Source organism: Bubalus bubalis, chromosome 3 (genome assembly GCF_019923935.1).
Source record: "Bubalus bubalis isolate 160015118507 breed Murrah chromosome 3, NDDB_SH_1, whole genome shotgun sequence".
NCBI lineage: Eukaryota > Metazoa > Chordata > Mammalia > Artiodactyla > Bovidae > Bubalus > Bubalus bubalis.
The window spans coordinates 8,626,110-8,639,290 of NC_059159.1; the positions used below are offsets into that span (position 1 = coordinate 8,626,110).

General features: G+C 53.7%; 1 protein-coding gene across 1 annotated transcript in view; it reads left to right on the forward strand.

The window, feature by feature from the left end:
* Positions 1-8,551: 8,551 nt before the first annotated feature.
* SEPTIN9 (septin 9) overlaps positions 8,552-13,181 on the forward strand; it is a 178,406-nt gene continuing 173,776 nt past the window's right edge. The window contains exon 1 of the mRNA XM_006064083.4: positions 8,552-8,660. Coding sequence (XP_006064145.1) covers positions 8,642-8,660 — 19 coding nt within the window. The 5' untranslated portion in view covers positions 8,552-8,641. The remainder of the gene's footprint in view (positions 8,661-13,181) is intronic.

Genomic DNA, 13,181 nt, shown 5'->3' on the forward strand with positions numbered 1-13,181 from the left:
CGTTGTGCTCACTGGTTTCATTTCGCCTCTGACGGGTGAGGGCTTGTCACAGGCTGGCCCCAGGCCCCAGCCTGGTGTTTGGGAACCCCAAGTGGGGGATGGTCAAACCTTCCTTCCAGGACTACAAATCTAGGTCTGGGGACCGAGAACACGGGGTTTCCAGATTTAGCAAGTAAAATGACAGGATGTGCAGTTAAATCCTAATTTCAGACAAATAATCATTTTTTAGCACTAGTATATCCCAAATACTACATGAGACATACTTATACTACAAAAAAATTATATTTTGCTTATTTGAAGCTCAAACCTAACTGAGCAGCTTGTATTTTATCTGGCAACTTCTCAAAAGACACTTTTAATTTTTTGGCCACACCATGTGGCTTGCAGGATTTTAGTTCCCTGCTAGGCTCGAACCCACACCCCCTGCAGAGGAAGCGCAGAGTCTTAACTAGTGCACGGCCAGTGAAGTCCCCGTGAGGGGTACTTTTATAACATGAGGACTCCCCAAGGCGATCCAGAGCATGGGGTGGGGAGCCGTGTGTCTCCCGGACTCCCCTCTGTGACCTCGCCCACCTGCAGCCCCTGAGGGCTGCCAGCCCTTTGCCAACACTCCCACTGGCCCTGTCTGGCAGGCCCTGTATTTATTTATGTTTTAAATGAAAGCCAATGAACACTCACTTACTCTGGAGAACTGTACCGAGAACTGTACACTGGAGACTCTTATGATAAGTGGAGACACCTGGCCTTCCTCTCTGGCTGGGTCCCGGTTCCCACCGGCTGCCCTTCTTCCCTTCTGCACGTAGCACCGAGGAAGCTGTGGCTCCTGCCCTCTGGCTCACCATCCACTTGGGGATGCAGGGGCACCACCCAACCCCAGGCCAGCCCAGGACAGGCATCTTTATCCCCTCGAAGCCGACAAGGAAGCTGAGGCACACAAGTTTGGGCTCGCGCAGGAAGGCATCGTGCTGAGAGCCTGTGGCACAGGGACCTCAGCCCGGACCTCTGGCTTCCCGCCAGCAGACAGGCGGGCTCAGCCCAGGGAGCCCGTAGAAAGCTCCGCCCCACAGATTCCGAGTGAATGGGCCGGGGGCGGAGCCTGAGTGGGGGTGGCTGTTCGCTCCCTGTGAGATTCCAACGGACCCAGACAACTCCAGCTTCACCCGGCTACGGAGATAAGGGCAGAGGAAACAGCTCAGTGGGAGGAGAAGCCCCACCGAGAAGGAGGAGGGGGAGGGGTGGGGAAGGGGAGGAGGGGCGGGGTGGGGGAGGGGAGGAGGGGCGGGGTGGGGGAGGGAAGGAGGGGCGGGGTGGGGGAGGGGAGGAGGGGGAGGGGTGAGGGAGGGGAGGACGGGGAGGAGAAACTCCGTCCGGTTCCAAAGACCCAATTTGAGTGCCTGGAAAAGGTGTTCCAAGGGGAGCAGGCAGCAGGAGCAAAGACAGCGGGGTGGGCTGGGGGAGGCGGCGGGGGGAGGGGCGTTGAGGGGTGGGGGTCGGGGGCCGGTTGTAAATGGGCTTGCAGTGGAGTGAACAAGAAAGGCCATGATGAAGACAAGACCCAAGACACAAGGTGGCCTGCGATTTCCTACGGATGCTTCCCAGAGATTCCCAGTTTCCCCTTGAGCTGAAGTCACTGGTGAAATGTCACCGAGGATGCCAGCCCCTCCCGTCCCTCATTCCTGGGCTGCAGTTTTCCCATCAGAAAACTCACCCTGGCTCCTCCTCCCGCAGGGCAGCAGAGGGATAGAGGAGAAGGAGGAGGCAAGGCGAGCTTGAGGGGACAAGGGCCAAAGTTCAGAGGCGCCTTCTAAGGTGTGTCCTTCAAAGGTGCAGCCCTGGCTGATGAATGCCCTCCCTGGCCCCATCTGATGACTGCCGTGTTGCTGTTCAGTCGCTAAGTCCTTTTTGCAGTCCTGTGGACTGCAGCACGCCAGGCTCCAGTCAGCTACGATCTCCCAGAGTTTGCCCAAATTTATGTCCATTGAGTCAGTGATGCCATTCAACCGTCTCATCCTCTGTTGCCCCCTTCTCCTTCTGCCTTCAGTCTTTCCCAGCATCAGTGTCTTTTCCAATGAGTTGGTCCTTTGCATCAGGTGGCCAAAGTATTGGAGTTTTCAGCTTCATCACTGCTTCCAATGAACATTCAGGACTGATTTCCTTGAGAAGTGACTGGTTTGATCTCCTTGTAGTCCAGGGGACTCTCAAGAGTCTTCTCTGGCACCATAAATCCAACGCACCAATTCTTCAATTCTCAGCTTTCTTTATGGTTCAACTCTCACATCTGTACATGACTACTGAAAAAAGCATAGCTTTGATTATATGGACCTTTGTCGGTAAAGGTCTCTGCTTTTTAATAAGCTGTCTAGGTTTGTCATAGCTCTCCTTTGAAGGAGCAAGTGTCTTTTAATTTCATGGCTGCAGTCACCATTCGCAGTGATTCTGGAGCCCAAGAAAATAAAAGATGTCACTGCTTCTGCTTTTTCCCCTTCTATTTGCCATGAAGTCATGGGACTAGATGCCATGATCTTAGTTTTTTGAATATTCAGTTTTAAGCCAGCTTTTTCACTCTGCCCTTTCACCCTCATCAAGAGGCTCTTTAGTTCCTCTTCTCTTTCTGCTATTAGAGTGGTTATCATCTTCATATCTGAGTTCCTTATATGGACCATATTTCTTCCCACCACAAGCCTTTGCAAGGCTGTTCTCTGCCTGCAGACTCTTTCCCCTTTGTTTTTCCTGGTTAACGCTTGTTCATCTTTCTGATCTCAGCCCAATCTCCCCTTCTACAAAGAAGCTCCCCCAGACCCTTAGACCCCAGATGTGAACCTTTTAGTGTACACCCTCACTGTACCTTCTTCTTTTTCATAAAACTTAAGCTGCATACAACATATTTTATTTATATTTTTATTTTTTGGCTGAGCTGTGGCATGTGGTATCATAGTTCCCTGACCAGGGATCGAACCCGTATGCCCTGCCTCAGAGGTAATGGGGTCTTATCCACTGGATCACCAGGGAAGTCCTCGCTGTACCTTCTTATTTGGTTCCTTGGTTAATGTTTGTTTCCCCTACTAAAGTATAAGCTTCAGAGGGCAGGGACCATCATGAGTCATCAAGAAATATATATTGAATCAACCAACGAGAAAAAACAGTATAATCACTGGGATAAAGCACCTGGGCGCTTTTTAAAGTCATTTAAATTTCATTGCCAAGCGCTTTCTGGAAAGCTGGGGGCAGATTCACTCCCACATTGCACAGGAGAATGTTGTTAGAGCCACACCTTTACCGTAAATCATACATACACAGTAAGGCCCCAGTCATCTGACAAGTTCAAGCTCGGGGACAGCCACAAGTCAGAGAAGAGTCTGACTCAGCAAAGACGCTGAGCCAAGCAGAGGACAGAGCTGCTGGGCTGAACTGAGGCCAGGCAAAGGTGGCCATACCGCCCAGCGTGAGCCAGCCCCTCTGGGGTCGGGAGACAAAAGCAATGACCGCCAGGTGGCCTGCCAAAGCCAAGTCTGACCATTCGGGCCTGGAATCCTGAGGGGATTGGTCAGGGAAAGGACCAGAAAGAAATTGACAGGAGAGAGAAGAAAAAAGTGAGCAGAAGCCACAGAGCTCAGAAATGGAGGCAGACAGCAGAGGTCGTGGTTGGGGCAGGAAGATGGGAGAAGGTACAGTAAGGGGACCCCAGGAAGGCCCTGTGCTCACGTTTCTGCACCTGGGCTGGGAAGACTTAAAGTCCAGGACTGCCCACCTGAGCGGCTGCTGTGACCGTCCCAGATGGCTTCTGAGATGGTTCCAGGGAACTCTACCTCCTGGTATTCACGAGCGGCTGCTTTCACGAACAGATCACGAGATTGTAATGCCCATTTTGCCAGCCGACCATCTTTCTTGCGAAGAGGAGACTCCTTGGAAGAGACCCCGATGCTGGGAAAGATTGAGGGCAGAAGGAGGGCAGAAGGAGAAGGGGGCGGCAGAGGATGAGACAGTTGGATGGCATCACCGATTCCACGGACATGAGTTTGAACAAACTCAGGGAGATGGTGAAGGACAGGGAACCCTGGTGTGCTGCAGTCCATGGGGTCGAAAAGCATTGGACACGACTGAGCGACCCATCTTTCTTACTGGCTTTGATGGACAAGTTGCTAAGTTGGGAGTCCCCTGTGGCAAGAAACTCAGATTTAGTCAGCTAAAACCTGAGGTTTTCCATCTAAGAGGCTTTGAGGAGCTGAGTCTGCCCACAGCTGTGTGAGCTTGGACGTGGACACATCCCCGGCTGAGCCTTCAGATGAGACTCAGCCTCTGCCAATAACCCCGGCTGCAGTCCGGGAGGTGCTCTGAAGCTGATAACCCAGCTAAGTGGTGGCCGGGTTCCTGACCACAGAAACTGGGCCATGATGAGCGTGTGTCATTTTAGCCACTAAGTTTGTGCTAACTTGTTATGTGGCAACAGGTATCTCATACACCCCCAGTGCTCTGGGCTTCCTTGCATACAGAGGTCTCTGTATGCAACAGACCCTTACTGAGTGGCTCACGGCTCCAAGGTCAAGGGTTACAATCAAACAACAAGCCTTCCCAGCTGCAAAGGGAGGGGACACAGGGGGACACAATGCCAAGCTCACAGGTGAGGGAGCAGGAAGGGCTGGGAGATGCCGTTGTGATGGTTTTGGGAAAACACAGTCTGATACAGCTGCCCATGGCCACAGCTCACATCCCTCCCACATGGAAAATATCCTCACCCGACCCCAAGATCCTGAAAGTCTCAGCCATCGTGGTGTGGGCTCAGACTCCGGGTGCAGGCTCTAACCCTGTAAATCAGTGCAGACGGGTCCTCACAAGTGTTCTTCAAGGACTTCGCCCTGGGGGGTTGTTCTTCCAGCCTTGGCGCAGTCCTCTGAGTCAGACTTCCTTTTTCTTTGGAAAACTGAGTTTGCAACTAAATAACTTTCTCAGCCTGGGTCCTCCTTCTAAAAGACTGAGTCCAAAAGCCTCTTTTTCATTTTGTCCTGCTTTTATCCCTCTGAGTCCAAGAACCTAATTTAATTCCTTAAAAGCTTACATGTTAATTTAAAATCCACTCCATGAGATAAAAACCTTACCCACAAACTTTTTTATTTTTTTAAAATAGACTTTTTTTTTCCCCCCCAAAAAGCAGTTTTAGGGAACTCCATGATGGTCCAAAGGTTAGGACTCATCACTTTCACTGCAGGGCGCAGGTTCCCCTGCTTGGGGAACTAAAATTCTGTGTATATCACAGTGCAGCCAAAAAAAAAAAAACCAAAACAGTTTTAGATTACGGAAAAATTTAATGAGTCAGAGAGTTCCCATATGCACCACCCCCTCGGGGGTCTCCCTGCTTATGATACACATTGCATTAGAGTGGTACATTTGTTACAACTGATAAGCCAATATTGATATTTGATTATCAATTATTCAGTCGTGTCCAACTCTTTGTGACCCCATGGACTATACAGTCCATGGAATTCTCCAGGCCAGAACACTGGAGTGGGTAGCCTTTCCCTTCTCCAGCGGATCTTCCTCATCCAGGAAGCGAACTGGGGCCTCTTGCATTGCAAGAGGATTCTTTACCAACTGAGCTATCAGGGAAGCCCAATTATTATTAATGAATTATTATTAAGTCCATAGTTTGCATCAGAGTTACATAGGTGTCACACATCGTATGGGTTTGGATCAATGTTTCCTGCCACATATCCACCCCTACAGTGTCGGACAGCCTTAAAAATTCCTGTGGTCCACCTCTTCACCCTCCCTACCTCTTGGCAACCACTGATTACTGTCTCTGTAGTTTTGCCTCTTCCAGCATGTCGTATAGTTGGAGTCATACATTCTGCAGCCTTTTCAGATTGGCTTCTTTCATTCAGCACCACAAAGCTTCTTGAGTTAAGCCCTCTCTACCCTCATGTGAGGACGCAGTGGGCAGATTCCCCTTGAGAAGTATAATACCTACTGCAAGGCATCCTCTGAAGATCCTCAAAAAGTGTCTGAAAGCATTTATGTTGAAGGAGCAAGATGTGAGTCTGTAACAGTTAAATATGTCATTTATGATGACCTTGAGCCACGAGAAAATGATTAAGGTTTGCTATACTCTACTCATGAATTTGAACAAACTCCGGGAGATAGTGGAGGACAGAGGAGCCTGACATCCTGCATTCATGGGGTCGCAAAGAGTTGGACTTGGCTTTAGTGACTGAAAAACAAGTCATGAAGGCAAGTGATTACATCATACATTTTAAAGAGAATTGTCCATAAAATTAGAATTTCATGCTTAAACTATTAACCTTCATGCATCCTGAAAATGCTTTCATTCCTCCTCCTCCTCTCTCTTCATTCCTCCTCCTGTCTTTCCTTCAGATTTTTGGTATTTTTTTGTATGTGCAGTATCACTAATTCCCCATCCGTGGCTCAGTGGTAAAGAATACGCCTGCCAATGCAGGAGATGCCAGAGATGTGGGTTTGATCCCTGAGTTGGGAAGATCTGCTGGAGTAGGAAATGGCAACCCACACCAGTATTCTTGCCTGGAGAATCCAACAGACAGAGGAGACTGGTGGGCTACAGTCCATAGGGTCACACAGAATCGGACATGACTGAGTGACTGAGTGCTCACACAGAAACACATATGCACACAGACACACACACACACACACACACACACACACACACACGGTATCAGTACAGCACATGGGTCTTCATTCCTAGGTGCCCAGGTGTCTGTGAATTATAACCCAGGCAGAAATGCTAGCATGAAGGGGCCAACCGCACACAGAGAACACCCAAGGGTCCTCCACGACTCCAGGATCTATCTGCTCAGAGGATGCATGTGCACCAGAGCACCTCTGACTTGAGCTAAGTGAAGCGACCAACCCCTAATGTGCCCATTAGACAAATTCCTGATAGGCAGTTTGGCCTTGGGAAGGTCAGGCATCAGGATAGGGGTGCAATCATCATGACTGCTGGCCAGAATCAGGACAGAGCTCAGCCTTCTGCCTTGGCTGGAGCAAAATTTGCAGGAACCTGTCCAAGTGACCCTTGGGGGAATATGTGTGGCTATCCCAGAACCCAAAGACAGATGTTAACAATTCATCTCCAGTTTCCAGGCCTGTGGCTTCTTCCCTCCCTTGCCTCCTCCCCAGGTCCCCAGATAAGGAGACGGAGGTTGACCCAGGTGGAGTCCAACGTCCACTCTGGTTCAATCAGTCTAGCCAGAGGGTGTGGGACGGTCATGTGGCCAGACTTGCAGGCCTGTGGCTGGACAGATTTCTTAAGAAGGGGAGCAGGTGGAACAATCTGGTGGAATCAAGTGTGCCTCAAATCTTACTTAGGCAGGTTTTCTACTCTCTAGCAGGCAATGGAATTGCTTTTGGATCTTTGAGAAGAGGGAAAAGGGAAGAGGGTGTTTTGGTGATGTTAATTTTCCGAACAGGCTTTGGATTGTCGGGCAGAAGGCAGCGTTGCGCCCCAGCTGAGAGCTTGGGGGCGCTTCCGGGATCGCTTCCTCCGCTCCCTTTTTCATCCCTGGACCGCGCGGCCCTTGCGTTATCAGTTTCCGCAGGTTCTGGGATGCCGAGCGCCTCCCCCTCCGCCACGCCCTTCCCTCTTCCAGGAACACCTTGGCTGCCTGGCAAATTCCTGCTCATTCTTTAAAACCTTGTTTTGGAATTACCTCAGTAAAATTCTGACAACACCCGCTTGACAAAATTCATCACTTTTCCCTCTGTATTAAAAAATCATTTTCTTATGGAAACTTCTTTAGGGATACAAAAGCAGAGAGAATTCTGCACAATTTTTGCTCAGTAGCTCACATTCTCCTTACTGCGTTACCCAGGTTATAAAGATGCGTGCCCTCGTATTTGCGCTCCGACGTCGAGGCCCTGACCGCGCGCAGTACCTGATGCCGGGAAGGTGTTCGATATTTCTCCGATGCAACATAAGTTATCATCTGGTCCAACGTACCCATTGTACAGATGAGGTAACTGAGGCCCCAGTTCATAAAGCAGTCAAGGCAGTCTGCCCTCTGGATTACCAAGAAAGTAGAGGGGCACATACGGTAGGGACTTCGCCTGCCGGGTCCTGCCCGGTCCGCTTAGCCGGCTTGCGGACTCCGATCCCCGCAGGGCGGTGCATAAGGACCACCACCCGGCCCCAGGCCGCTCCCTGCGCCGCTCCTCCCGCTGCCACCTGGCAAGGCCACGCCCCGCCCAGACTCTGGACGGGAAAAGTGCCGGCGACGCCCCGGAAGGAACCGTTCATGCCTGGGGCGGGGGGGGGGGGGGCTGCTGGGGACGGTCGCCACCTTGGCGACCCCCACCCTCGGACAGCTTGCATCGGGGCTGCAGTGCAGGGGCCGCGCCCGGGCCGAACCGGGGCGAGCTCAGGACCCGGCGCGGGGCTGGCGCTCCAGGCCGGGGGTCGGGATGCGCGGGGCGCGCGGCTCCGCCAGGTGTGAGTGCGCGGGGCGGGGCTCGGCGCACACCTCCGCTGGGCGGGCCGGGCCGGGGCGGGGCCGGGCCCGACCCCTCCTCCCGGCCCTCACCCCTCCCACTCCCGGCCCGGGATTAGCGACCTGGGAGCCCGAGCCCCGCGGCCTCCCCGCCACACTCTGCTGGGAGCGGCGGCCGCGACGGCACCATGAAGAAGTCCTACACAGGTGGGCGCCGCGCCCGGAGTGGGGAGGGGGAGGTCGGGGTCCCGGGGCAAGCTCTGAGGTGTGGGGCGTCCCACCGGCCAGCTGACGCAGCTGCACCCCGGATCGGGATCGCTGACCAGACGCTGGGCCCCCCCCACCACACTTTTCTCCTCTGCTTCTACGTCGCCGCTCCAGGGTCTCGGCCCGCGCGCTAGTTCGAGACCACTGGTGCCCTGGGGAGTCCGGGTGCTCGAACTCTCTGACCCCCAAGACGGTTGGGCCCCGATTCTGACCTTGGCGGAGAGTCTCCTGCCCCCGTCTGTCGGCCACTACTCGCTCAGGCGTCTGGAGGGGCCACTGTGGGAGCCGCTGCCCTGGGCTGGCCATCCTTCCTGCTCCCCCTCCTTCCCCCTTGTACCTTCTCCAGAATCGCTGACTTGACAGGGGCCGAGAGTCCGGGCGTTCTGGGTCCCCCTCCGTGCGTATGAGTGCGTGGGAGGGGGCTGTGTGGACGATTTCCTTGGGGTCAGCTTCTAGGACTGGTGGTCCAAGTCTTAGCATCCTTTCTTCAGGTGAATTCCTGTTATTCCTCTACCCAGTGGAGCACCGGAAATTCCCAAATGGGACTATCCAGCTACACCTGCAGCCCACTCGGGTTCACCTTTAGGGTGTCAGGATGCCTTTTGGTTTGCTGGCATCCCAGCTTCACTAGCAGGCTTGACAGGTGAAGGGGCCTGGCCAGTTCCCACCATGCACTCAGGATCCTTCATAAGCATTTTCCCCTTGGGTACTCTGAAGTTCCATTTTGAGGATGGGTAAACTGAGGTCACAAGCCTTGAAGGTCTTGTTAAGGGAAATCTAGATCTGTTCTTTTTTCCCTTCCTTTTTTTAATTTGTGATTTTCCCCAAAGGATCCAGGCCGGATCCTTTGTCTTCCTTAGTGGTCAAGTTATAAATGGCATCTCTTCTTCTGCTAACCCTGCAAAATTTCTCCTCATGTTCTTCCCCTTAATCTACTTGGACATGAAGTTTTCTGCCAAGGACTCATGAATTAATTTTTCTTGATAAGAGGACAGAGTCACGGTACTTAGTTGGAGCTGAAGAGGTCTTTTGGGCCATCCCTCCGCCTTTGGGACATTTTCCCAGTCTTCTCCTGCTTTCCATGTTTTTCAGAAACAAAACAAGTAATAAAGAATAACTCGTCTCAAAGAGATTTACTCAGAACTTCCCCTAAAATGGCCTTCCGGGTCAGTGGCTTAGAATTTCAACTTTCACCTCCAGTTGCAAACAGCATGGCCCTCACCCATCCTGAACACAGCTCCCTCCCTGGAGTGTGGGGGCGTTGATGTAATGGTGGGGGCGTTGATGTAAATTGTGGGGGAGGAGGGGGCTTCCAGGTGGCATAGGCGAGGGTTTGGCGCTCGGCCTTTCTCCCCAACGAGTTCCACATACTTGAGATGGTTGTGGGCATCGCCCTTCCACTGAGTTCGACAGCCCGGTGTGGCCCAGGGACACCAGCTGGCTCTTGCCCTTGGCTCCTCACACTTTGCCTTTTGCTGATCAGTCTGGCCACCAGAGTCCCCCTGGTGAGCTGGCCTTTTCCTAGGGGGACTTTGAGACCCTCCTACACAGATGCCAGAGGGCCTCTGAGGCAGGCTGGATGTGTCTTCTCCATGCCTGCTCCCTCCTGCCCTGGCAAATTAAAAAAAAGAAAAAAAAAAAAGAGGAAGGTTTCAAAGTAGTGTTCACAGGTGGGTAGGAACCAGCTCTTGTAAAGGCGGCCTCCCTGTCTCTGGTGTTTACCTGAAGGGGCAGGGCCCTCGAGGACGGGCCTGGGAGAGCTTGGACCTCTTCCAGCTTCTCCTCCTGGCGGTGGTCCAAGGCGAGCTGGGTCACTCTGTTGCATGGGGTTGGGCTGGAGGGGGCTGGCCCAGGGGCAGGGTGGCTGCTTGATCCCCTCCTGAGGGGGGTCCAGTTCTGTTGGTGCCCTCTCTCTCATTGCAAAGTCAGACTGACTCCTATGTAGCATTAGTGCCCTGAAATTAGGAAAAGCATCAAACTGTGAGGGATCCCCAGTGTCAAAAAATTCAAGGACAGCCAACCAGGAGCGCTTTTATTTTTCACCTGGATTGAGTGGGATTATTCCTTTGGGACCTATTTGTGGGCTCAGAAATAAATTGAGAGACTTCCCTGGTGGTCCAGTGGCTAAGACTCTGTGTTCCCAGAGCAGGGGATCTGCCTGGGTTCGATCCCTGGTCGGGGAACTAGATCTCACATGCTGCAGCTAAGACCCATCAAAGCCAAGTAAATAATAAATGTTGTTGTTTAAACGCTAAAAAAGAAAGAAAAAAATCAAATATGTTCTCAGTAGAGCTGGCTTGAGCGCTCACGAGTCTCTGAAAAGGGAGGAGTTTTAAAAATATGTTTGAAGGGATCCTGAGTACCTTAGATAAACACTCACTGGACCCACATTATGCACGGGGCCTGTGCAGCCAGGGCCTTGAGGGTACAAAGATGATGGAAAGACGGTGGCATTGTTTGCAAGCAAGCTGCATTCTCATGGGAGGCAGGATGCGGAGTGTTAACCTGGCTAGTTAACACCCCCCCACCCCAAGCGGTACAGTCTCCAAAAGCTACCGGATTGCCCTGGGTAGGGGAGGTTTCTGGGGGAGCCGGGATTGAGTGGGCCTTGGAGAATGAGCAGCTTTGAGAAGGTGGAGACTAAAGAGGGTCCTTCTAGGTGGGGAATAGAGTGAGTGCCCACTGAGGCTGCAGGATGCCAGGGGCTTGCGTGGGAACAGCTCTGTATCTGGCAGTTCCAGTTCTGCTCCAGGCACTTCCTGGATGCACCTCGCTCGGTGTTCCAGCCAGGCAGAGCTGCAGGCAGTGTGGCTCAGTGGTTCACAGCACGGGCTCCCGGAATTAAATCCTAGGCTGCCACCTCCTCCACCTTGTCATGTGTCTCGTTTGTCTCATCTGGTAGACAGGGGCAATGCTGATTTGTTGTAACGATGAAGTGAGCTCATGCGTGAAAGGCTTGAATGCCTGCGCCATTCGTAACTTGCTTCATTATCCTTACCACTCGCAGGGAGCACACACGAGGAGGCTGTGTGTCTCTGGCTTTGCCAGGATGCCCGAGGGGGCTGCTGGCACCCTCCCTGGGCCTCTGTTGGTTTGGAGACCAGAATTGTGGCCCAGGCCTCCCCCTCAGCCCCTTGGCATCAGAGCGGGCTGCTGTCGAAACCTTTCCAGTGTCCTGAATTTGGGACTTCTGGTTGCATACTGTGCCACTGTGCCTTCAGTGGCCCCGGATCCCCTGGGAATTCTCAGTGCTGAGAGTGCTTAGCTGAGGTCCGCGAGCCACAGAAATGCGGAATAAAATCCAGCCGGTGTGCACTTGGGGAGTCATTCAGAGATGCTTCGTGACTTTCAGGAGATCTCCGAAGTAGTACCTGGCCTACCAAAGGTTGAAAAGCTCTTGCACTTGCTACGCAGAGCCCTGGGCAGGGCGGGAGGCTGCAGTTGGAGAGATTAGCCGGTAGAGCAGTCTTCCCCACGCCCAGCGCTTGGGGAGCTGAGTTCTGGGAAGCGGAGAGGAGAGGAGCAAGTCCTGGAGCGGGAGCCAGGGGTGAGGGCGCCAGGGGTGAGGGCGAGGAGCGCGGGTGGAAGGCCGGTTCCTTCCTCTTTTGGCCCTGCCCCTCCGCCCCACTCGCTGCCGCACCTCTGTCTCCTCAGGTCCCAGCCTGCTCACTCCCTCGGGCTCCTGCAGGGACCTGGGCGGAGAGAAATAGCCACCTCAGGCAGTCTGTCCATGCCTCCCTTGGACTGGTGCCCAGGGTCCCAGACGCTTATGGACCCAGAGGCCCTCCCAGTCCTTGGGGAGCTGGCGGAGCCTGATCCTGCAGCCCGTCCCCTCCCCAGCCTGTTGGCAGTTATCTGCTCACCCCTTGGGCTCACCCCTTCCCCCACTGTCCCCCCCCACCCCCCGCCAAAGCCACCTGCCTGTCAGCATCTCCCCAGCCTGCCCAGAGGGGTTCCAAACGCGGAGTGCCACGCATCTGGCAATGCACCTGAGTTTGAGACAACCCACCCTCCTCCTGAAAACCCCTGGGTGAGCCCCGGTGCAGAAAGGGCACGAGATGGCCCCTCAAGGGCAGCGGTCTGGAGTGTACGTCCAGGTGGAAGGATGGGCCGGCCATGTGCCCGGAGCTCCTGTGTGTGTGTCAACAGAGGGCATCTCACCAGGGACCCCCAACAGCCGGAAAAGTCACCCCCCATCATCCTCCGCCCAGCTTCTTGGGCCACCGTCCTCTGAGACTCCCTGCCCATCCCAGGCCCCACGGGATGGGACCTGGGGGTGGGACCTTGTTTCTGCACGCACTGCTGTTTGTCCATGAGCAGCATTGTGTGGGCTCTGCAGTTTGCTTAAGATGTACTTGATAAGAAGGGTTCAGCACACTGCGGCACAGGGCCCGGCCCCCGGGGCCTTGAGCGCCAGTTCCTGGGCGGATCCCGCTGGTGGCCTTGCCCGGGGTGGAGAGA